At 41.2% G+C, this 24,724-nt stretch overlaps 1 protein-coding gene across 1 annotated transcript; it reads left to right on the top strand.

Annotated features, from left to right (window-relative positions):
• Positions 1-10,406: 10,406 nt before the first annotated feature.
• On the top strand, positions 10,407-11,348 carry LOC144774056 (olfactory receptor 56A4-like). Its single transcript, XM_078659087.1, has one exon. It carries the CDS (start codon positions 10,407-10,409, stop codon positions 11,346-11,348), a length of 942 nt encoding a protein of 313 aa, XP_078515213.1.
• The last annotated feature ends 13,376 nt before the right edge of the window (positions 11,349-24,724 follow it).

The raw sequence follows: 24,724 nt of genomic DNA, 5'->3' as shown, positions 1-24,724 counted from the left end.
AAACATTGGTCCTGGAAGTTGGCATGCTGGGGAAACACCTCCAGAAATCACCATGATGGAGTTCAGAGGTGAATGAGCAATAAAGATGCCTACATTTTCTCTTCATTTTGTCAGGTTTCCTGTGCATTCAAAGGCGGATGTCAAATGTCAGGCTATGTCTTCTGACAAATAACTGTTTATTCATTTATTCAATTGTGATCTTGTAGCTTACTACAAAGATAATGGTGGGTCCACCAAATTCAGATGCAGAATTACCAGGTGTAACCACTACAGTAACGACTCTGTTTCCGTCATGGTTACACCCCTCTGATGTGCCAAGAGAGTAAGGGCTGTCCTAGGCAAACCTTTATGTCTGCCCACCAAACTTAGATGGGCTGACATAGAAGTAGGTTTTTATTGCCCATCACCATCAGGAAAACCTTGGCAGTAAGGGTTAGTAAAAATAATCTAATGCCCCACTCACCATAGGGGACCAGTGGTGAGGGAGCTCTCTTCATTTTTACAAAGAAAGTGCAGTTTCGAGATTTCCTTTCAGAAAAAAAAAAAATTGCCAGTTGACTCCATAATTTTGATGGAGCACCAACCTTTAACCGTTTAACCGCGGGGTGATTTATAGCGTGGGCGTGGTTCGGACGGCCCCCGGCCATCCTCCGCACACGCCCACCGTGACGTCGGACGGCCGGCGGACGGCCAACGCATGCAAGGGGTTAAAAAGCATTGAGAGGAACCACGGTGGTAGCAGTTCCTGCCAATGTTTTAGAAATGAGCATTAGCTTGGTGATCGTTTATCAAATTGGCAGGCAGAGGAGTCTCAGCTGACTGGACATTACTCTTTCCACCAGGGCAAATGAGATTACTCCATCCTCCAAATATTAAATCGGGCCCTAAGATGTTACCAGAGGCAGCAAGTTTATTTTTCAAATGCCTTAAGATTAGAAAACTGTTTAGTGGCAACAGAGATAGTGGAAGAAAATAATAAGGCCAAGACTTGTGTTTATGCATAAGAACTCAAGGAAAGAACTCTAGTAGAGTAATAAGAAGTTACCCTGAAGACTTATTTATACTCTGATATGGTACATGTATTAAAAGCATTCCTTTTAAATACAGTCTGTATATATTTATTTGTTAGACCAGATGTCATTGCGTACTGTATTCCCAAGTAGGAAGAAATCACTCCTATAATTAAAATTGTTCTAGGCATCGAAGCCCAAAAAGTAGATTAGGAAATGGCATCTTCTTTTTTTAGATATAAAAACTAATGTGCGTTTTCGATATTAGTATGGGTTAGAAGTAACAATCAAATTTAATTCAAGTAGTAATGACTCTTGCCTTTGTTGCAAATGTCCTTCCCTGCTGTTCCCTTGCCAAGTATCTCATTCTCCTGAAATGCTCCATCAAACATCCTTGTTGGCTTCTGCAAGCAGAATTGATGCTATCTGGAGGACTTCCACTTGAGTTTCACACTCATCAAAAGAATTGAAGATGCTGACAGTATGTTGCCAAATGAATCAAGGGGATAGCCAACTTCATAGTCCAGGGACCAGGTGCAAGTTTTATGACTCACGTGATATGGTTGAAGTCCAGATTATTTTTATACACTCCGGGTCTGATTCACAGAACTAACTTAAGACAAAATCCTAAACTTACTACTTTTGGTATTCAAAGAAGTTAGGATTGTGTCTTAAGTTTGTCTTAAGACAGACTTAAGACAGACTTAAGTTAGGATTTTGTCTTAAGTTTGTCTTAAGACAGACTTAAGACAGACTTAAGTTAGGTTTTTGTCTTAAGTCTGTCTTAAGTCTGTCTTAAGACAAACTTAAGACAAAATCCTAACTTATTTGAATACCAAAAGTAGTAAGTTTAGGATTTTGTCTTACGTTAGTTCTGTGAATCGGGCCCAAGATCCATGTACTTGTAGTAATCAAAAATATACCTGACCTTTTTCAATTATGTTAACTGACCCAAAATGTGTCCATTGTTGTTAATTGTAGTAAGCATATTAATTTCCCCTCTAGCCAAGAATTTCACAGCCTACCGTTTGTTGCAAAACAACACACTCCTATGGCCTTGCCAGTGCTCCTTACAACTACACTCCTCAGGTAATCCTTTGCAGTGACTTCAAATGTTAGCACCAGCCCCAGTGCCAGCTTTGAAAAGCTCACTAAACATCAGACCTCATCTATAGCATTGTTCACATAAACATAATTACATTTATGAAGGGCTGATTGTGCAAGCTCTCATACAATCTTCAGACTTACTCCTCAAACGTAAGGGGCAACCTGCAATATTTATAGTGAAGTCTGTCCCAGTATATAGTACCAGGCTATATTTCATTAGTTGAGCACTCACACAATATATACAGCCTGATGCTGTAACATGTTCTTTGCTTGATGTGTACTGCCTGGACAGTAGCTGCATATTGTTAAGGGTCATTCACTCGTGAACTGCTATACCCTTCCCAGGAGTATAATACTTTGTAAGATCTTCAGACAAATATTCCACGATAGGCAAAGTTCTGAAATACCTATTGAGGTATTGATGATCCTTGGAAGACACTTGAGAATTATAATTATAATGCAGCATGCACTGCAGAATTGAAACCTGATCTCTTGTCATGACCGATGGGAATTTGGGTGTTACCCAAACTGTACAAATATATCAGTAAATCAGTACTTTTTGTTGTGCACTAATTCCTGACAAAGCTGTTGTATGATTGTCATTCTAAAGAAACACACATTGGATAAAAGCACATGCATATTTTGGCCTCAAAAATCACATCTGGCATTCAAGGGGTGTGAAACAGCAGAATACCCTCCCTCAGAGTGAAATGTAGTCAATGTTTGAAGTGGGCAGATTCTGTGGCTCACTCTTTATGCTGTAGTAGGGAGAGTACACATGTTCAAGTTCAAGTTTATTTTATGTTTATTCGGACCATTGGTCCACAAACAATACATGTCGATAAAAGGTTCATTCAATCAAATAAAACAAAGCATTTCATTAACCCACATGAAACCTCCTAAACATATTTAATCTAAAAACCTACAATTATCTGATCTAAAAATTACTATTTATTAAAACTCGTTAAAAAGATATAAAACTGCCTTCACTTTTTGCATATATTTCCCCATCGCCACAGCAATATCTAAGTGGGCCATTTCTGTCATCAGTGTCACAGCCTGGGTCCTAGTTTTAATACCATATTTCATAAAAATTGGTTTTAAAAATGTAATACGCAAGTCCAAAAATTTCAAGCAATCAAATAAGATGTGTAGCATATCACATTTGGACCCCATAGAGCAAAAGCAGATTCCCTCCTCATTGATCATAGCCCGCTTTACAGAATTGTTCATGTAACAAGGGTTTACCTCAATTCTTACCCTCCGAACCTCATTCCGTAATTTGAGGTCCGGTAACTTATCAGTGTAGGGGAAACATTTATCATTATTCCATGCGTCAATCATAAAACAGATCGAAGTTTTACTAGCGAGATAGTTTTTGTCCTGTGCATGCGATAGTTCTTTCCCCGCTGACCTGAGTAACTTTTTATCAATATTAGCCACGGAGACAGTAGGGCCTATATTAACGCTCATCTTCTTACATAATTTTGTTAATTTCCCCCTGATCTCTCTTGCCCACTTTAGTTCACTATCCTGAATTTCATTTTTGCACCATTGTGAAATTTTAGTAATTGCGCCTATTTCTAGTCGTTGCCAAAATCGCAAGAGAGCCATACCAACTTGCGTACCCCATGAAGTCAGGCCTAGTTCCAATCTTACTGCCTGAACCATTGCTGACCGGGGGAGCATAAATAACTTTTTTAGGTTTTTACCTTCTTCCACATCCCAGTTTTCCTTACCACTTAGGAACAGCAGTTCAGCACCATACACAAATTGTGGGGGTACAATAGCAGCATAAGCTTTTAGCACTGGATTGTCGGTCATAGCACCATAGGTTGTGTTAAACAATATCAGACCGCTAATCGAGGAAGAGGTTCTTAATTTAGCTGCCTCTAAGTGGGTATTCCATTTCAGGTTCTGCTCGAACCATAACCCCAGATATCTATACTCTGTTACTGATTCCACTTTTTGTGACCCGATCCACCATGAGAACTCAGTTTTCCTCCGGCCAAAGCTCAATGTTTTAGTCTTGTCCATATTTATCACAAGTTTTTTCCTTAAACAATAGTCGTTAAATACATTTAGTTTCCTTTGCAAGCCAACCTCGGTCTGGTCCATAATCACCAGATCATCAGCATAGAGTAAACATGCTATCTGCTTGCCATTTTGTTTCGGGCTTGCCCCAGTTGTATTTCCCAACATTAATGGTAGGTCAGCTAGGAACAGGGAGAACAACAGGGGAGCTAATACGCATCCCTGACGCAGGCCATTTCCAATTTCTATTTTCCCTGTTAGACTACCATCCAAGTCCAAAATTATCTGTGCCCAATTTTTAGTATGGAGCATTTGTAGCAGCCGCAGTATATCATTAGGAATTCCCTGACTAATTAAAGCCTCCCATAGCAGCTCCCGGTCCACTAAATCGAAAGCTGCACGGAAGTCAACAAAACAACAGAATAACCTACCCCGAGTTTCCATTGACTTCCGTGCTATGGCCCAGAGGGCAAAGCAGTGATCGATTGTAGAATGGCCAGATTTAAAGCCACCCTGTTCCGGGGGAATGATTTGGTTTTCCTCTGCCCAATCCATTAATAAGCTTAATATTATTTTTGCAAAGACTTTTTCCCCAATATCCAGGAGATTTATCAGCCTATAGTTTTTTGGTAATTTATGGCTGCCCTTTTTATGAATAGGCCTTATAATTGCGCCCTTCCAACTTTCTGGAATAATTCCTGTGTCCAGGATTACCAGAAACATCTTAGCAAAAAACTCTGCCCACCATTCTGGACTTGTTTTAATTATCACTGCCGGGAGGTTGTCTGGTCCTGCAGCGCGGGTAAGTTTCAAGCTATCTATAATCTCCGTTATATATCTTGGGGTAAAGTAGTCCTTTATATCGTCCCTCACCCGCGACCAAGCGAAGGTTCTTGGTATTGATTGTGTCGGCCATCTTCCATAGATTTCTTCCAGATAGCCAACCCAAACATCTTCGGGGACCATACAGGCCATGGAACCAGATTTCCCGCCCACACTCTCTTGAACTAATTTCCAGAAACCTCTTGCATCCTTGGTTTCAATCACCTCCATCATTTGTGCCCAACATTTCTCTTCATACCTTCTTTTTTTATTCCGAATTAATGTTTTATACTTTACCCTTGATTTCTGAAGTGTTTGGTATAGATCCACTTTGAACGTGGCCCTTACTGTTCTCTCCTTCTGTCTTATCAGTGCCTTAGCTACCCTGCATTCTTCGTCAAACCAGGGTTTCCTATTTTTGTTATCAACATAGCTACCCAATCCTGACTTTTTTGGCTTGAATTCCTTCTTGAGGGAATTTTCCAGCTTACCTATGGTTAGAGTACACATGTGAATGACACAGCAAAATAATAATGAATGGAGAGGGCTGGCTGAAAGTCCCTACATTATATATTGATTGCCCTCAATCACCGTGAAATTGGCCAATCGTGGAAGTGTGCTAACCCATTGTCCCATGTTCAAAATAAGTGTAGGCCCCTTGTGGGATTAGCCCCATGGACTGTGGGGCTGACCCCCCAGAAAAATATTCCTTTGTGGCCTAATGGGATTTCTACTTGGAAAGCACTTTCTCTGCTGTGATTGGCGAGCAGGAATCCATGGTGGATTAGCACCATCGCAAATGGGAGGCCCGCCCCATTCCAGGGGTGCTCCTCATGCAACATTTCCATTTTGGAACCAAACCCTCAGGCAATTCATTCATGAGAGGCATGTAAATGAAACATTTGGCAATTAGTAGGTGAATAGTAAAAGACTGAAAACAGCAAATTCAAAGACTCACCAGTCAATATCAGACTGTACTGTGAACTGATACTAAACAAACTTTACCTTTAGACATTGGCAGACTTTTGGCTCTGCATTTCAGACAATTCGAATCTCAAAGTTCAATTTCAGCTAACAGATCCCCATAGGCACATTAATCGAAAAGCTATTCCAAATCTCCCAAGCCTTTGCCACATTTTATAAAAAGAAATATCAGACAGATTTACTAGGGTTTTGCATCACGGTTGCGTCAGCTCTGACACAAAATCTTTTTTAACATTTACTAAGCCACACAAAGCCACTTTGCATGGTTTATATAATACAATGTAACTAAAGGCAGTGCCTATCACTGCCTTGCATTACCTAGCATTGGGAAGCTGTTCCATGGGTTAAACATATGCGTTTTCGATGCACCTACCGATGCATTTTGGCATATTCCTAGATTAACTAAAAGTAGTTCACCTGGGAATGCACCAAAAGCTCTGCTTCCCTGAAGCAGGCATAACAAGGAAAAATATATTTTTCTCTCCTTGTTTCTTCCTTTTTCTATCCAAGCTGCATTCTACCTTCAAGGATTGTTTTTGCACTTGAAGATATGTCTGCCTTTAACAATCGTGCCTCTAATGCAGGAATCCTTGCACCATGGTACAAGGGCGCATGCATTGGCGCTAGGCAGCACACAGTGACCAGTGCTAGGAGAGAGCAGAAATGAATCATACCTTCGTAAATATGGGGGATTTCTGCTCTCTCCCTTTCAAGGAATACAGTGCAACAAATTTGCTTGCTACCCTACATTTGGTGAAGGTAAGCAAATACTTGAAAACAATATGAAGATGACAGACATTTGCTGCAAGGAGGAAGATTACTTCTTCAATTATCTACTCTCTTTTTATTTATTTTTTAGTTTTATACAGCATGAACTAGACCCAAAGGTCAGCTATCAGAGCGCTTTACATAGCACCAGTTTCATTACATGAGGATACATTAATTTTTGTTAGGCACAGAGAGATTAAGTGATTTACCCAGAATCACAAGATGTTGAGCGTAGTTGCCGAGAATCCAACCCGGTTCCCCAGCTTTGACGTCGACCGCTCTAGCCGTAAGGCTACATCCTCTCCCCATTGATGGAAAAAGCAGTGAAGGAACAATATGCAGATATCACACAGATGAAGGGTCAGAATTATAATTTTTTTCATGCAGCCCATATCAGCAGGGGTAGAAATGCACTTTATTTAACATTATACAGTGCGTTATTGTCCTTTCCTAGCGCTCACACACTTTCGGCTACCTAGTACCAATGCAGGCACCCTTGTATCATGTAGGTAGGATTGCTTTTGTGCAAGAAGGGACACCTTTTTGCGGGAAAATAATCCTGAGAGGCCTTTCCCTCTTTCTATGTGTGTTGCAGAATGCAGCACACATAAAAATAGGAAAAAAAGAAGAGAAATAAAGATACTTCTCCTTGTTACATCTCAACTTGGGAGGTGCAACATTTTAATGAATATCCAGTTCTACCACTTATGGTAAATCTGGGAATGGACCATAATCCATGGGTGTATGGGTGGAAACATCAATGCTTCATCCATGGAACACCTCCCTGGGCAGAGTAATGCAAGGCAGTGATTTGCCATGTTAACTATTGGGATTCCAAATTAGATCTATATTTTAATGTCAGAGGTGGTTATTCTGGTCTGGCTCAGGTTGTTTAATTCCATTTTATTGGAAGACTCTCTCTTACAAGTGTCCTAGAATGAGGCTGTTATTTCACTGATTCTGAAACCAGGTAAGAACCCCATCAATGCCAGTTGTACCAACCAATATCACTGCTGAATTTCAATTATAATGATATCATTAGTATTCTAGCTACCCGTTTAGTGATCTTCTATTGTATTCACCTCATCAACACTAAAATCACTTTAAAGTATTCTTAGTGTGAAAATCAATACTCTGTAGACATTAGTAGGCTCTAACTTAAGCAACCAGATCAGAACGAAGAACCACTACTTGATTTTGATATTTATGTTCACGTGGTTTATGAGACTCCAAAAAGAGATGTCCAAAACATGGTACTAATTGATACATGAAGGAGTGTCACTTCTGATAGATGATATCTACTACATGAGTCATAGATCTGTTTGGAAGAGCAATATGTCTTCCCTGTTGCTTTGTCTGTCACCGGACTTCCTCCATTGTTTACAGATTTACTTCCTAATTATTTTACACTACCCTATTGGCCTCACAGACCATTGAATTTTGCATGTTTTCTGACAACTCTGTTCACAGAAAATTGAGCATGTAATTATAAACGCCCATGAGCAGACAGTAATGTGTTAATCATGCACTGAATTTGAGACCATAAAATGTTAAGGCCTGCCTAGAGGATGTGTTGCACAGGAGTTGTTCCTGGAAGGCTCGGGGCAGTGATGCAAAGGGCAGTGCCAGATATAAACCATATAGCATTCCCAATGCAGAGTTTGGTGAGCACATTGTGCAGGGGCTCCGATAAGGAGCTTCTGGTTGTGCTGCCGCTCTGATGCGTCGGTTCTATTGGGACCACAGTTGGGTCTGGTATAGCACCTTCAGGCCTTGTTCCAAGGGTCCAGGACTGGAGTGGAACCACCTGTGAGGAGAGGAATCACAGTTGGCAGAGTCCAGGTGCTGTGTAGAAGATGGAGGAAGCCTGTTCTGTCCCTGAATCTTCTGATTAGGAGGATAGGCAAGTGGCCATTGGGGTCACCATGGTGGGTTTGGGTTTAAGAGGCAGGTCCAGTCCTTCACTCTGGCTGCAGGGTAGAAGGGCATCAGGACAGCGAGAGTGGCAGTCCTTCTGCAGAACTGCACAGCAGTTCTTCTTCTGAATCTACCACAGGTCCAGATATGTACTGAAGAGATGCGGTGTAAGATCCAATGTTTATACTGGGTGCCCACTTTGAGGTTTGGGAAGCTCCCCAGATGTGCTTGAAATGTCCTACTTCCCAGGCCTGGCACAAGCTTGTCTGTGGTCACAATATACTAGTGGCAAAGCCCTTTGTGAGTTCTCAGGCAGGGACTTTGTGATGTGTGTGGTAGGTGACAGCTCCTCACTTGTGTAAACTTAGAGTGGCCCATCCTGCCAATCCCTACCTCCCCTTTGTCCCCCTGTCTGTGAGTAATACACAAGGAGCAACAGCCAACTACACCTGGTCATGAGACCCAGGATACAGGCAACAGACACCAAATGCTTGGGATAAGAAAATGGCAACTTTCTGAAAGCAGCATTTTCAAAATTGTGAATACCTATCCTACTTTATTTTACTATTAAAGAGGGCTTTATGTTAAAATTCTTTAGACATCAAACTCAAATGTTTATTTGCTCCCAATTTAGAATTATCACTCATCAAATGTAATAAGGTAAAACAATGTTATCCTTTGGAAGATGTAGGCCTTGCAGTAGTGAAAAATGAATTTAGGAGATTTTCCCTAACAGGACATATAAAACCTAATAGTGCATGTCCAACCTTTTAAATACCCTGCACTTAGAGCTGTTCATGGCCTACCCTAGGGGTGGCTTATATGTATTACAAATGAAGGTTTGCGCTTGGCAATTTTTTTTATTTTGCCATGTTAAAACAGCAGTTTAAAACTGCACACCCTGCCTGGAAGGGTACTCCTGAGACATGTTTGCAGGACTACTTAAGTGGGTGGCACAATATCTGTGGCAGCCCCGCAAGTAGCATTTCATGTATAGTCCCTGGGTACATGTAGCACCACTTTATCAGGGACTTACAAGTAAATTAAATATGCTAATTGAATGTAAGTCAATTCTATCATATCATGGCTTATCTGACACAACAGGCCCAGCCCTTTCCCCAAGTACCCTGGCTCTAAGCAGTGAGCTCATAGGGGGTAATTGTGGAGCTTCAATCTGGCAAGTTTGCATTAGGCATATGCTATGAAAATATTATTCTGGCAGCCACAAATACCAATCTCATATTGCATTTCCGACGGTGTGATGATGAGCCCTGCTCAAACTAAGGCCACTCCCACATTTATCATAACCATATTGGGAGTTCAATCCAACTTGATGGTCTTGTAACCTTCTGCAACTCAGCAATGGCTGCCAAGGCCCACTCCCCTGGGAAACATGTTGTCATTCGCCTAGACAGTAGGATTCAATCCTGACAAACACTACACTTTTATAAAACTGAAAGCATTTTTGTTAAGCAATTGGTTTCTCTGTCTTTTTAATAATCACTGTGCTCTGTTGTTTTTCCATCAGTTTCAATGTATACCTGCTACTCAGGGCCATTAGAATCATTTATGGCAGAAGGGAATATAAAGGTATTTTAAAAACATATGTTGTATGACTCTACAGTATTGGGTTGGATCTGTAAAGAGATGCCAAGTATTTTAATCGAACATGACAGTTTTTAATTTGACTTCATGTATAGCATATCAATATTTATTATTTCTCTTTTTTCTTTGTAGGTTTTCAGAATTATACCATTGCAAATGATGACAGAGGCCACCAACTCCTCCTTCGCAATTGTCGCAGAATTTGCCTTTACTTCTCTCCCATGGCTGCAGGAGTGGCAAGATTTATTTTCTATTCTTCTGGGGCTTCTTCTTATTTCAGCTGTAGTGGCCAATATTTTCCTCACTCTAATAATATACAGGGAACAAAGGCTTCATGAACCCATGTACTATTTCCTCTCCATGCTCTCTGTAGCAGACCTGGTTCTTTGCCTGGTCACCACCCCAAAAATCCTTGCCATCCTTTGGTTTGATGCAAGGAACATTAGCCCATTTGGATGTTTCACACAAATGTTCTTTATTCACTTCTTGGTTATAATAGAATCAGGCATATTTGTGGCAATGGCTTTTGACCGCTATGTTGCCATCTGTATCCCTTTAAGGTATACTTCAGTTCTAACTAACAAGTTTGTAGTAAGGGTCATGGTGGTGATTATCTTCCGGTCACTTTTCTTGGTTTTGCCTGTGCCAGTCCTCACTGCCCATTTGACCTATTGTTCTGATTATATTATTCAACACCTTTTGTGTTCAACTTTAGCCGTAGCTAGACTCTCATGCAGTGACATCACGCTCACTATCACCTACCAACTGGGCTTTAGTGGCTCAGTCATGGGGTCAGACTTGATGTTCATCTTCCTGTCATATAGTCTGATACTAAGTGCAGCTTTAAAGCTCCATGAAAAAGGAGCTACAAGGAAGGCTCTTAGCACGTGCATATCACATCTAATAGTTATGTTGTTTTTCTATTCAATAATGATTGTGCTAGCATTAAATAAATCATCTAAGAAGGGTCTTTCTGAAAGTACAGTACTGCTCAATACTCTACACTTTTGTGTGCCACCAACCTTAAATCCTTTAGTTTATGGATTCAGGTCTAAAATTATTATCCAAGGTTTCAGAAGTGTTTTAGCAACCAAGTCCTAGGCAGCAAAAAGTCCTGGTGCACGGTCGCGCCTAGGCGCGACCGAGCACCAGGACTTTTTGCTGCGGTTCCACCGTGAACCTAAGGAGCATAATATCACGGCAATTTGGCCAAGACTCCAATCAAGGAAGATGACCCTTCTCCCTGATACCGCCTACCTTGACGGTCACATCATTGTCCTATAACTGTATACCTGGGCTTAATTCTGATATTAGACCTATACCACAGACGTCAACTTATTCGCATCTACCCTTATCATCGGTCTGGACCAATTCCAGGCTGTCTACATTCAGGCTGACATTGAAAGTCCAGATGATGATCCTTTAATATAATTGGATCGAAACGCCGTCGACACTATATGTGGGCTAAACATTAAGTGTACTATTATGTGCCAAAACTGTATGTTTCCCGCATATGTGAAGCAAGTGTATGCTAAACAATCTCCTTGCTCACGATCTCTAATTGCCTGAAATACCACTGTGATTGTATGTTTAAATGTATGTGTAGCATCGTGGATGCAGGACTGTGTCCCACTGCTTTATTGTTTGTCCGTCTGATTTAAGTACATTTTCAAAACATTGAATTAAATTCCAAGTCCGGCTGGACTTTGTTCTTGTTATAGAGTTCATTGTGGCCTATAATTATTACATAGTTTTATTCTCTGTTGTCAAGGACTAATTGTGCACAGGTTTATTTATAATGACATCCATTTATATTGTCATGTTGAATCTTGTATAGGTAGGGGAGTTTGTAGTAATATGGTTGAGGACCCACTAGTCGTGTAACAGATTTTGAAGATGTTACCAAAGTTACTTCTATCAATGTGATGTATATATTTGTAATTTAAACCATAATATTTAACAGTTTATGGGTAATAAACATACCTTCCCTTTTTAAGAGAAAAACCTCTACCTGGGTAATAATTTATTTCGTTTTATTGTTGTGTACTAGCACAATGGGGTCCACTGCTTACACCACCACCACCACTGAGTAACCATGGCACTTCTCTGCTTCACTTCACTGGAAGAGATAAGCTCTAAAACATTTTTGGGGTTTCCAGTAAAAAGACTAGGCCTGGGTGGAGCTCGCGGAGCAGAGTTACCATAAAACTACACGAGATTCCATGCTGTTTCGCGAGTGGGCGGAGTAGTACTGTGGTGTCTGACCCAACCTGCTCCCATGATCGTGCGTTGCTGTACACAGGCCATCCACGCGCCTCTCTGCTCCACAGAAGTATCATCGTTCCAAAGGCCTCGCAGAGGCACTGAACTGTACACCAGAAAAGAGTCATGCTCCTATCACTGCTCAACAATGCTATGTCTGTTACCAAGGCCTCTTAAAAGCACAGAACTATACGCCATGTGAATGCACTGTCAATGGCTCCATTTTACCTCCAGATGTCATGGACGATGAGTCTGGCAAAAGCTGGGTAGTTTACTGGGGTGCTCACAGTATTAAAAAACTTTCACTGCACAGAAAAATAGAATATGTAATAATGCTCATAAACATAAGGAAGTGAAGGAACAAGTTGATTAATAAAAACGCATAAGTGATATGAAATAAGCAGTAAATGTACTTAAACACATTGAAAGTAATTAAGAAAAAATGCAATCACGGTGGTTTTTGAACTTCAACATTACGTATTGGAGAAGTGGGAGGGAGTCTGGTGATTCTGGATAGATATTCAGTAAGGGGGATCCATAAGAGATCACGCTTAATTGCTAGAGAAATGGGGGAAACAAAATTAGTGTCTAGACGATGGTTAAAACAAACTGCGTTCCACCAAGCGTTAAAGGAAACATCGTTAGCCTGTTTCCAATGTGACGTAATATGGTGTAAAGCAATGGCAATCAAAAGATCAAATAATTTATGTTTGTGTGATGAATCAATGAAAACAGGGGAAAGAGAACCTAGGAAAACATGGACAATGGAAAAGGAAAAACTAAAGTTGAAAATCTTTTGAAATTGGGACCAAACCAACTGCCAGAAACGCAAAATGGGAGGACATTCGAATAGCATATGCTTCAGATCTGCCATTTTGTAAGAGAGATTTCTTGTTTTTTGTAACTTATGACTGTTTCTTCATTTTCTGTCATTGCTTCTTTATACTTCAATAAACTTCAAACTTAAAAAAAAAACTTTCACTGCATTGTGGGATTGGCTGTGGAAATCCTTGACTTTTAGGTGTCAGGAACAGCGCATGTTCAATGGCACAGTATTAACTCAGAACCCTTGAGTACCATCTGGACAATGTTCCTCCTGAATCTGTGGGTGAGGACCAGGCTTCTACAACTTTAAAGGTGGACTACAACTTTCCTGTTCTAACTGGTTAATTCCCCAAAATGACAAGTGAATTTGTAATATTTCCCAGCATGCAAGGTAACTGGAGGCACAGGACACATCCAGATATAGTGATACAGGAATACATCACTCACAGGTTTTCACCCAGCATTTTATCAGGGAAGGCAAACTGTTCCACTTAAATATGTAGGGGCTCATTCATGAGCCCTTGCGTCACTTTTGCACCACTGGTGCGTCACTTTTTGTGACGCACCAGCAGTGTAAAAAAATGCGCCTTGTTGCGCCACATTTGCAAAGTAGGTAGATGCGTCACTTTGTAAACCCCTGCGCTACATTATACCTGCGCCAGATATAATGTATGCAGGGGGGGTGTTCCCACGCAAGAAAGGGTCATAGAAGTGACGCAGTGAAATCTACCAGATTTCACTGCGCCACTTCTAGGACTCAAATGCGTCAAAATCTTGCACCTGCCTCACAGCAGGTGTAAGACTGACGCAAGCCCCTTCACATGGGGCTTGCCCCATGTGAAAGGACACATTGCTGGGGTTGCGTCACATTTGTGTCACACTCCAGCAATGCGTCACTTTTGCACCATACAGATATGTCAGAAATACTGACGTATCTGTAACTGCTTGCGACATGATGCGTCATACAGTAAATATGACGCATCAGGTATGTCGCAAGGAGTGCGCACTGAGAAGTGACGCATCGCTGCTTTCATGCAGAGATGCGTCATTTCTCATAAATGAGGCCCGTAGGGCCTTATTTATGAAGGTCTTGCGCTGCCGTCGCGTCACTTTTAAAATGGGAAAAACTGACGTACCAGTGGCACAAGGCCTTCATAAAAGAGGCCCGTAGAATGTACAATTACGCCTAAGAATGAATGAGAAAGCATTAGTTGTAATATGTTATTCCCCATCCCAGCTCTCAAACTCGAAATGGCATAAAGGAGTAGTAATGCAGGTGTAGTAATACCGTGCTGTATTATGGAGTCAGTAACCATTGCGCTGCCTCACAGCTGCTCCATAAAGTACAGGTTATTGATAAATATTTCCAGGAACTCGTGGGTGGATCTGTCACATTCCTGCTGTCGCACAAATTGAAATGTATAAGAATAATTTCCCCTCCCAAACCCCCTCTTGCTTTCTTACTCCCAGGCACGTGTCTCCCTTTTTACACACTCACACTCACTTTCTTCTTTCTCCCTTTTGCTTCTTTCTCCCTCCCTCTACCGCTCCCACTCTCTTTCCCCTTTTGCCTTTTCTGCTTCTTTATCCCCTTTCCTGGTTCTCTTTCCCCTTTTCACTCTCTCTTTTACCACTCACTATTTCTGCTTCACTTTCTTTCCATCTTCCTTCTAAGTGTCTCCTGAATCAGTTTCTTGCCCTCAAGTTTTCTTTTCTCTCTCTCTCTCTCTTTCTTAGAATTTAAAGTGCTTTTTTAGGGCTGGGTGCAATTAGCACGTGTGCCACTGACACATCAGAGACTACCGGTTTGTTGGAGCGACAACTTTGTCTGTTTTTTGCTGTGTTCCCATTCAACATTTAAAAGCAGGGATTGGCAGTGAGCATGCAAGCAAGGCTTTTTAAAAATGTAGCTAGTGGGGTGAAAACCAATTACAGAGCACTTACAGCCTGATTCATCAAGCTGATTTGCGCTCGCAAAGGGCCAGATTCTGAGAATCTGGCCCTTTGCGAGTGCGATTTTTGCATTTGGTATTTATCATCCCAAATGCAAAAATCGCTATTTAAGAATTTGCATATTTGCGAGGAATTGGATTTAAGGAATCTCTAATAGAGATTCCTTAAATGCAATTCATCAACCAAATAGAAATAGCGAAATCGCTATATTTGGTCTCAATTTACCACCAGGTCTGACTTGGTGGTAAATTGCGTAAATAGTGTAAAAAGCACTTTAGTGCATTTTTTTCTTTTGCATGTTACACACACACATGTCCTTTGGACATGTGTGTGCGCAACACCTGTTCAAATGTGCATTTTAGGGGTGCTACAGGTTGTCCTTTGGACACCCCTGGCACCCTTAAAATCGCTATCTGATTTGCGAGTAGCAAATTGCTACTCGCAAATAAGGGATACTCCCCATTCATTCCTATGGGCCTTTTGGCCCATAGGAATGAATGGGGAGTTATTCCTTTTTTTGCGAGTAGCAAATTGCCACTCGCAAATAGAGAACATGTAGGAATCGCTATTTATTTAGCAATTCCTACATGAATACCGTTTTGCGTGTCCTCAATAGCGAGTCACTATGATTCGCTATTAGGGCCACGCAAAACGGCCCCTTGATGAATCAGGCTGATAGAGCCCAGCCATCCCTCCTTATTTCCTCTTGCCGGAGTTGACCTATTTTCAAGTGCTTTATCTTAATTGCTATAACTGTCTGTAGAGCTGTTGGGGTACATTGTGACTGATTTCATTCTAATGAGATGCAGATTGGGTGCCTGCTGAGCCACAGCAGAATGATGTCTTGGGTGATTTTGTTCTTTATTACAATTAGGGGTGGGCCGTGGGCACAGGCAAATTCAACCACGCGGTGGAGTGCAGAGTTTTTACCGAACTCTGCACTCCAAGTGGAGCGCAGAGTTGCAAAACTCTGCGAACTCCACTGGTGGAGCAGCGTTTATTGCCCTCACCTAAAAAATACATTTTCAGACTTATTACTTGTGAAGACTCACATCCTTTGCAACTAAGAACTCAGAGGCTCATTTATGGTGTTTTGGCATAGGGCAGAGCAGCAAGACACCTTGATGTGCTGTCTTAGCTCAAAGTAAAAGGGCAGACATGTAGTGTATTTATCCATTACAGTGCATTGCTGTCCTTTCCCCCTGCACTGACACTGTTTCAGCACCCTAGTGCCAATGCAGACACTTTTGCACCATGGTGCAACCTTGTTTGTGTTGTCAGCAGTATTTGTATGTGCATGAAGGGGCACCTTCCTGCACAGAAACAATCCTTTGAGGCATGTATCCCTTTCTATGCGTGCTGAAGAATGCAGCACACATAAAAAGAGGACTAAATGAGGAAAAATAATGTCATTTCTCCTTGTTATGCCTCACCTTGGGAGGTATAAGATTTTGGTGCATCCCCAGGTTGACATGGTGTTGTAAATCTGGTGAGGCATCAAAATCCATGGGTGTTGCATGGGAACACCCACAACAACACCCTGGATCCCTAGCTAAAGTAGGGCAGCACAGCAATGTGTGCTGCCTTTCCTTACCCCATATCTATGATGCCATTCAGACCCATGCAAAGTAGCTTTGCGTGGCCTCATAAATATGATTTGGTGGTTTGCTCGCTGGAGCATCACAATAAGTGATGCTCTGGCAGCACAAGATGCTCATAAATATGATGTCAATTTCTTGCACTATCCCGGATTGCTAACCAGAAATATGTACATACTCGCCAACTACCTTGCGAATTATGGTGCTATTGATGATGCAACATATACAGTAATACATCACACTACAAATTATTGATGTTAAATGGGTTGCAAAACAATCTGCCTGAAAAATATTAACTAAGCAGGGTAGATGTTGTGACCAACTGAAGCAGCACATGTTCATGAAAGAGGTAGGTGTTCTTTCCTATTTGGGAACACATCAGTTATGAGCACTATCTGCTGACAGTAAGGGGATAACCTCCACTTTGTGAATCAGATATCACCTCAAATCAGATGCCAGTACCTAATCAGTGGTTTGCAACCACAATTGTTGTCACAAATCATTGCTTTATCCCAGTATGCCTCCCTTCAATGTATGACACCCTTTTTGTGTATGTGCAGAGTTTGGTTTAAATGAACACAAAGCAGAAAACGTGTTTTCACATTTATTGTTATCCAAATGTAATTGTTATGTCGGAGGTTGACACTATTTATAAAAAATATCCTATACTCTGAAATCTGTGGTGAATTTAGTTTTTTTCTTTCTTTTATTGTTATTTCTTGGCAGCATGATAGACAGATAACATTATATATTAAGAACAATGTCTAACAAGCATTATTAAGCCAGTAGGTCTAGCCTTGGAAGCTTGATATTATGGTGGTTAATATTTTGTTTATTTAACTTTTTCCAAGTATATGCCCCCAAAAAAGAATTAAACAAATGATATATGCTTGAAATAAACCTTTACACTGTTGCAATTGCAGATCATTTTACAGGGTGCCTTTTAGTAGGCAGGTATTTTTATAAAAGATTAGGAAACCATTTTAAGTTTTACTGTTCAGCTTAAGAAAGAGAAGATACTTTTGGTATTGACATTATGACAGTTTAAACATACAAGGATGTTTAAATATAATTAAAAAGGGATAAATAATGGGTATGTGAGGGGTTGTGTGGGAGTGGAAGTGGGTGTATGAAATGTTCTATAGAGGTGTGTGTACGTGTCTGAGTGTTTCTGTGGGTGATGTCATCAATGATGTCATTTGAGATGTAATGAGTGGTGTCACTGACCATGTCATTACTGATGTAATATGTGAGGCCTTAAGCAGTGCATGCAGGGTCGTAAGTTATAGTTAGCTCAGGTAACTATAACTGCTGAATTTTACTGGTTTAGTACGAGTGAACTCTGACCCTAACTATAATGTCCCTGTAACCATTGTTTTTTCAGTGAATAGATATATAAATACACACACATAAACACATATGCATATATATGTGTATTCACTGAAATAAACGAAGGTTACAGAGCAGTAATAGTTAGGACATAGGAATAAAGAAACCTTATATATTCACAAAAAAACAGGCTACAGGGACATTAAAGTTAGCCTCAAATTTCATTTGGACAAAACCAGAGAAATTCAGCAGTTATAGTGAGGTGATCTAGCTATAACGTGCGCCCCACAATGCATAGCTTAAGACCTCACATACATCACTCATGACATCAATTGTGGGGGTTGTGTGGCAGTGGGAGTGGGTGTATGAGATTTTCTATTGAGGTTTGAGTGGGTGTCTGACTTGTTCTGTAGATTATGTCATCAGTGATGTCATTTGAGATGTCATGAGTGATGCCACTGACCATGTCATGAGTTAGGCTGAGGTCTCACTTATACAAAAACTGTGAAATTCAGTTGTTATAGTTAGCTGAGATAACTATAACTTGAGTCCCCGCAATGCACTGCTTATGACCTCACACATTACATCACTCATTAACTGATCAGTGACATCACTGAATACATCTAAAATACCATCATTGCTGACATCACTGAAAACATCATCAAGTGAGTGTAAGTGTTTTTAAGAGTTTATGGGTGCTAAAGATATATACTAACCTACTTCAAAAGTTAGATTAGTATACTAGTTGTACTACTATTGATTGATACTGCCTCTAAGATGTGTGTTCAGAGTGGGCGTGTGACTGTGTGTATCAGTGTGTGAATGGGGGTGTGAGTGATTGTCTCAGTGGTTGTATGGGTGTGTGAGTGGGTATCTGAGTGGTTGTATTGGTATGTGAGTGTGTGTGTGAATGGTTTTGTGTGTGTGTGAATGGGTGTATGGATGTATGAGTGGGTGTGGGAATAGCTATATGGGTGTATATGTAGATATGTGAGTAGCTGTTTGGGTGAGTGAATTGGTGAGTGGGTGACATTGTTGGTCAGTGAGTGAGCGTGTCAGTGGCTATATGGGTGAGTAAGTGACTGTATGAGTGACTTCATGGTTGAGTGAGTGGGTATGTGAATGGCTGTATAAGTGAGTAGCTGTTTGAGTGAGTATTTGGATAAGCGAGTTGGTGTGTGAATGGTAGTATTGGAGAGTGAGTGAGTGAATGACTGTATGGATGAGTGAGCAGATATTGGAGTGCTTCTATAGATGTGTGAATGGGTATTTAAGTGGTTGTGTGGGTATGTTAGTGAGTGTGTGAAAGCTTGTATTGATGAGTAACCATTTTCTCATCAATTTTAAGATACTTATCCTAGGCTCTGAATTCCTATCGATGTCTATTAGAACTGAACACAAATACACATCTTTCCATAAAATATCTCTTCCCTCACTGAATGAGGCTCTCGAATCATCCACAGCTATGTTGGTTGATGATCATGAACTTGACGCCACCTCATTGGAATGCTGGATGAAGTCCAACTGGAAGACGCTACTCCCCTTTTCTAACAAACCTCAAGGAGGACCAACCCATCCGCTCCTTGGTTTAACGAACCCTTAAAATGCAAGTAAAAGGACATGTAGGGTTCGGGAAAGGAAATGGTGCAAACATTATTCACTGGATGAAAGGAAAACCTATAAGACTGCCCAAAAATCCTATCACCTTCTGGAGAAAGAGGCCAAAATCAAATATTTACAGGTAAAGATTGATATGGCTTAAAATAAGGAAAAAGTAATGTTTAACATAGTGAAGCCCGTCACCTCCCCTTTACCAAAGAAGAAAGAATCCCCTCACTCAGCTGACTAAACTCAGCAGGTCGCTCTATCCTTTCACAATATATAAACTATAAAATAAACAAAGAGTTCACAATACTCGTAAATCTTTACCTGCACCCATGTGATAAAATCCGAGGGAGTCAACAATTGAAGGAAGTACTAGTGAAAATAATAACAGAAGAGAAAGCAAATAGTTGGATAATCACAGGGGATTTTAATCTAAACATCTAAAAGGGCAGATGACATCTATTCAGAAGAGGATCCATTCGCTTGGGAAGAAATGCCTCAAGACAACAACACTGATGGAATATCAATAAAAGCTTCAAAAAATCTACTGGCATTCCTTGAACAACTGGGCTCCCGTGCACTAAATGGTAGATTTCCTGGAGATCGCCCACAGACAGCAACATTTAACAACGCAATAACAAGGACCACAATTGACTATACTTTCTGCTCTCACTGCATGTTCTAAAAAGTAAAAGATTATTGTCTTGGGAGCATGGATTTTAGCGATCATTTACCCCAGGAAATCACGGTAGAAGAGCCATTAACACGCAAAATGCTTCCAGCAAATACACTCTGCTTAGAATTCACCAATAACGAGAAAAGAGTAAAATGTAGTATCAAAGACCCTGAAGGCTTCCTTTCCTTTGCAAAACCACTCTTGAAAGAAGTGGAAACAGCCAAACCCGATACAATAGGAGGCTGGGAGGCATTTACAAAAGCCCTACGGAACAGCTACGGAGATACAAAGGGACGCTCTCGAAATAGAACAACTTGCCCCCGAAACCAACAGGCATGCTCCAACCGATGGAATAATGCGGAACTAAAAAAGTTAAAAGCACAGATAAACTACACACCACAGAGGCTGAAGAAGGAACCAACGTATTGCAAGAACTGAGGCAGCTAAAAGCCACCTGCAAAAAACTGGCAAAACGAAGGAAGCCGAAGAATCTCTCTGGGCCGGGCTTCTGCATGATATCAAAAACAACAATAGCGCAGAATTCTGGAAAAAGATTAACGCTCTCTCCAACCCGCAAGGCCAGTGTATTAACTCCAACGTCACAGAAGAAGCTCGGATTACGTATTTGGAATCACACTTTAACAAAGAACAGACTCCCCAAATCGGCTTAATTAATCCTGCGACCACTCTGGAATCTCAATCATCACAGTTAAACTCTAAAGCAGAACTGGGACCGGACTTCACCATCACGAACACACAAGTTCGTAAAAGAATCTTTAAAGGCAGACGTGAGGGAGCTCCTGGCCCAAACGGGATCCCACCCATACCATTTAAACAAGATCCAGAATTTTGGGCTTCAGTTCTAACACCGATCTTCGACACAATTCTGCAAACGTCAACAGTACCGTCATCGTGGAGGGGCTCAATAATCTCTGACATCTACAAAAAAGGCAACAGGAACTACCCAAAGAGGTACAGGTTGGTAGCTCTTCTGGACAATGAAGCCAAATACTATGCCGGTGTACTCCTCCAAGAATTAACAACATGGGCCACAGAAATCAAAGCAATACCTTACAACCAAACCAGATTCTGCAGAGACATGGGCACTGCCACGAACATCTCCGCCCTCTCATTAATGATAGCTGCTGCACTTGTAATCAAACAGCCCCTGTACATCTGCTTCATCGATTATAGCTCGGCATTTGACCATAGAAACAGAAATATTCTGTGGCAAAAACTAAAAAGGCTAAGTATTCCATAATTGCTCCTAAAAGAACTAATCCTTTTGCAGAGTAACACCTGGGTACAAGTAAAGATGGGGGCAGGAGACCATCTAACGAAGAAGATAAACACAACCTCAGGATTAAAGCAAGGCTGTGTACTTGCCCCTATACTTTTTAATCTCTTCATGGCCGAGCTTTCAGTCCAACTCAATGAAAGCAACTTGCATGCCCCGAAGCTAGGAGGCCGTCAGCCTAATCTAATCTCCTATACGCAGATGACCTGGTACTCATCAGCCGGACACCTATAGGACTACAACGCTTGCTTGATATCACATCTCAATATTCGAAGACCAACAGGCTAAGCATTAATCAAGATAAAACAAAAGTCATGTGCATAAATTACCGGAAAATAAAAACAAAGCACAATTGCTACCTGGCAAAAGTCAAGCTGGTAGTTGTACAAGATTACAAATCCCTGGGGGTTATGATTGACAACAAAGGCAATTACAAAACACAATGCGAGGCCAAAAAAAAGAGGGGACTAACGATAGCAGTGGCATTAAGAAACCTGAAAAATATGACCACTGGACCAAGCCTTCTTCCTCTGATCAGCGTGATACAGGCTAAACTTATTTCATCAATCACCTATGGAAGTGAAGCCATGAGAGGGAGAGATGCGGAAACATTGAATGGTACATTGCAAGAGCCCTGAGAATAATATACGGGTTGCCTGGATACACATTGCCGGCGCAAATTAAGCTTGAATTTGGGATGCAAAGACAAAAGCTGGCCCGAAAAGGCGCTTTCGTAAAAACCTGGTACAAAATCAAAAAAGGGCAGCCAGAAATTTTCCTACTTTTGGAGGGTACTAGAAGCCTTTGATACATGCCCAGCTAGGCATTTCTTGGATACTAGGTTACGGCAACTTTGGGCATTGTCAGGGTCCATGGCAATTTTCAAAAAAATTGTAAACAACATTGTCAAAATTTTATCCATCATACAAGACAAATCCGTCTTAGTAGACCGGTCACACGGCTGGCTCACTATGCAGTCCTACAGTTAAGCGGCTCCTCAAGCATATCTCCTTTCTAACTTCTCCAAAACAACCAAAGATGTGTTTCTGAAACACTGGTTGGGCTTATTGCCATCCGCATACCATCTGCCCGCATGGTTACGTACTCCGAAGCCAGCAATCTGCCATGTCTGTGGGGAAGGAGAGGAGGACGCCGTCCACATAATAACCATATACCGGGAACTGATGCAGGAGCGCAGCTCACTACTTAGACCTATCTTTAACAAGAAACAAATATGGTCATGCAGACAAGTGGTGTTCGCAAGCTTCTCTGGTGAAGATGTACAACTAAGCTGCTGCCTGGTAAACATTTTAATTGCTGCTGATCTCCTACTGAAACAGACACCGCCGGACCAACGGAGAAGTTGCACTGGAACTGGGATGGAGCTGGCCTGTTAACGTATTGCGTAATAGCAGCAACAGGGCTTTGCACATTAAGCACTGAGCATTTTTGCACACGCTAAGAAAAAGCGTCAATAGGCTAACATCAGACATGTTGTACTAATCAATCAACACTGAGGCTGCATTATGCACTTTAAACTTGCACTTATTTGCCTACCTTCAATCTTCAGTCAAGACTCTGACCAGGGGGGTAATTCTACCTCATGAACTGCTGCTAAAACTCCAAAAACAAAAATGTAGAAACTGGACTATGGGTCACCAAGGCCGGGGGAGTGGATCTCTTCTGTAATTTTATTGTGTGTTCTTAATCGTGACTTTCAGCCTTTTAAATTGATGTTTTACTGTTTATAGGAGACAGCTAACTTTTGTAAAGGTTACTTACTTACTATCCTTTCACAATAAGATGGCCTTAATTCAACAATCTTTTGCGTAAACCACTAAAGAGAACCGAGTGATAGAGCAATCATTGACCAAAAGGGTAGACGCCTCACTTACTGCTACATTATTGGAGTTCCCTAAAATACTATTAGCTGAGTCACTCCATTATCTTAAAGGTCTTCCGTCTGGCTCTCCAAGTGATGCCTGCACTGCAAAGTTTTTGGCTTCCCTTGCCCCTACGATTAATGCAGCAGTAAATACGGTACTGCATTCATCCATATCCATTAGGAAAGTGCCATGCATCTGGAAGCAGGGCTAACTCCTTCCACTTAAAAAAACCTAAGTCTGACCATGATGATAGGCTATAGGCCGTTATATCTCCTTTCGGCTCTCTCAAAAGTTCTAGATAAACATGTAAAGAAAGTCATTTCAAATCACACAGAAAGCTATAATTTGTTGCACCTGTCTCAATCTGGATTTAGGGCTAATTTTAGCACAGAGACTGCCCTGTTAGAAGTTACTGAGTACACCAGACAGAGGGTATGACACTCAACCTTCAGATATGTGGTCAGGGCGTGAGTTCATCAGTATGCTGCACAGGAACAGGTTCCAATAATTAAAAAGCATAAATGAAGTTGTCCAGTTTGAATTCATGGCTAGTTCCAAGGAGTATGATAATCGACCCACAGATATAGGGTTCAAAGGTGATATTGACTTCGTTCTGCGGGAAGTTCAATTCCAAACTAAACATTGTTTCAAATGGTATGTGCAATCCATCAATACGTAGCTTCTTAAACAAGGCCCGATAAGGCGAGGGAACCAGGATCGCAATATAATAGTCACTATCGGCAAACAACGTCCAGACCTGTCACAATCATGAAACTCCTTCCAACACCGAGTAACCCTGATCATATCCCACACAGATGACATGCAACTGATTTTCACCTGCGAGAAAGGAGTTGATTTTGACGGTGTTAATATCAGAGCATGTCTTACAAGGGTGTTCAGTGGCTCAAGGTGAATCAGCTTAAATGCAACTCGGATAAATCAGAGATTGTCTTTTTTGGCCAACCTGCAGTCAGTAATTGGAATGCATGGTGGCTTGAGGAATATTTGTCACTGCACACTGAGTAGACATTTGTGAGAAACCTTGG

This window comes from Lissotriton helveticus, chromosome 8, assembly GCF_964261635.1.
Source record: "Lissotriton helveticus chromosome 8, aLisHel1.1, whole genome shotgun sequence".
NCBI lineage: Eukaryota > Metazoa > Chordata > Amphibia > Caudata > Salamandridae > Lissotriton > Lissotriton helveticus.
This window is presented reverse-complemented; position numbering and strand designations above follow the sequence as displayed.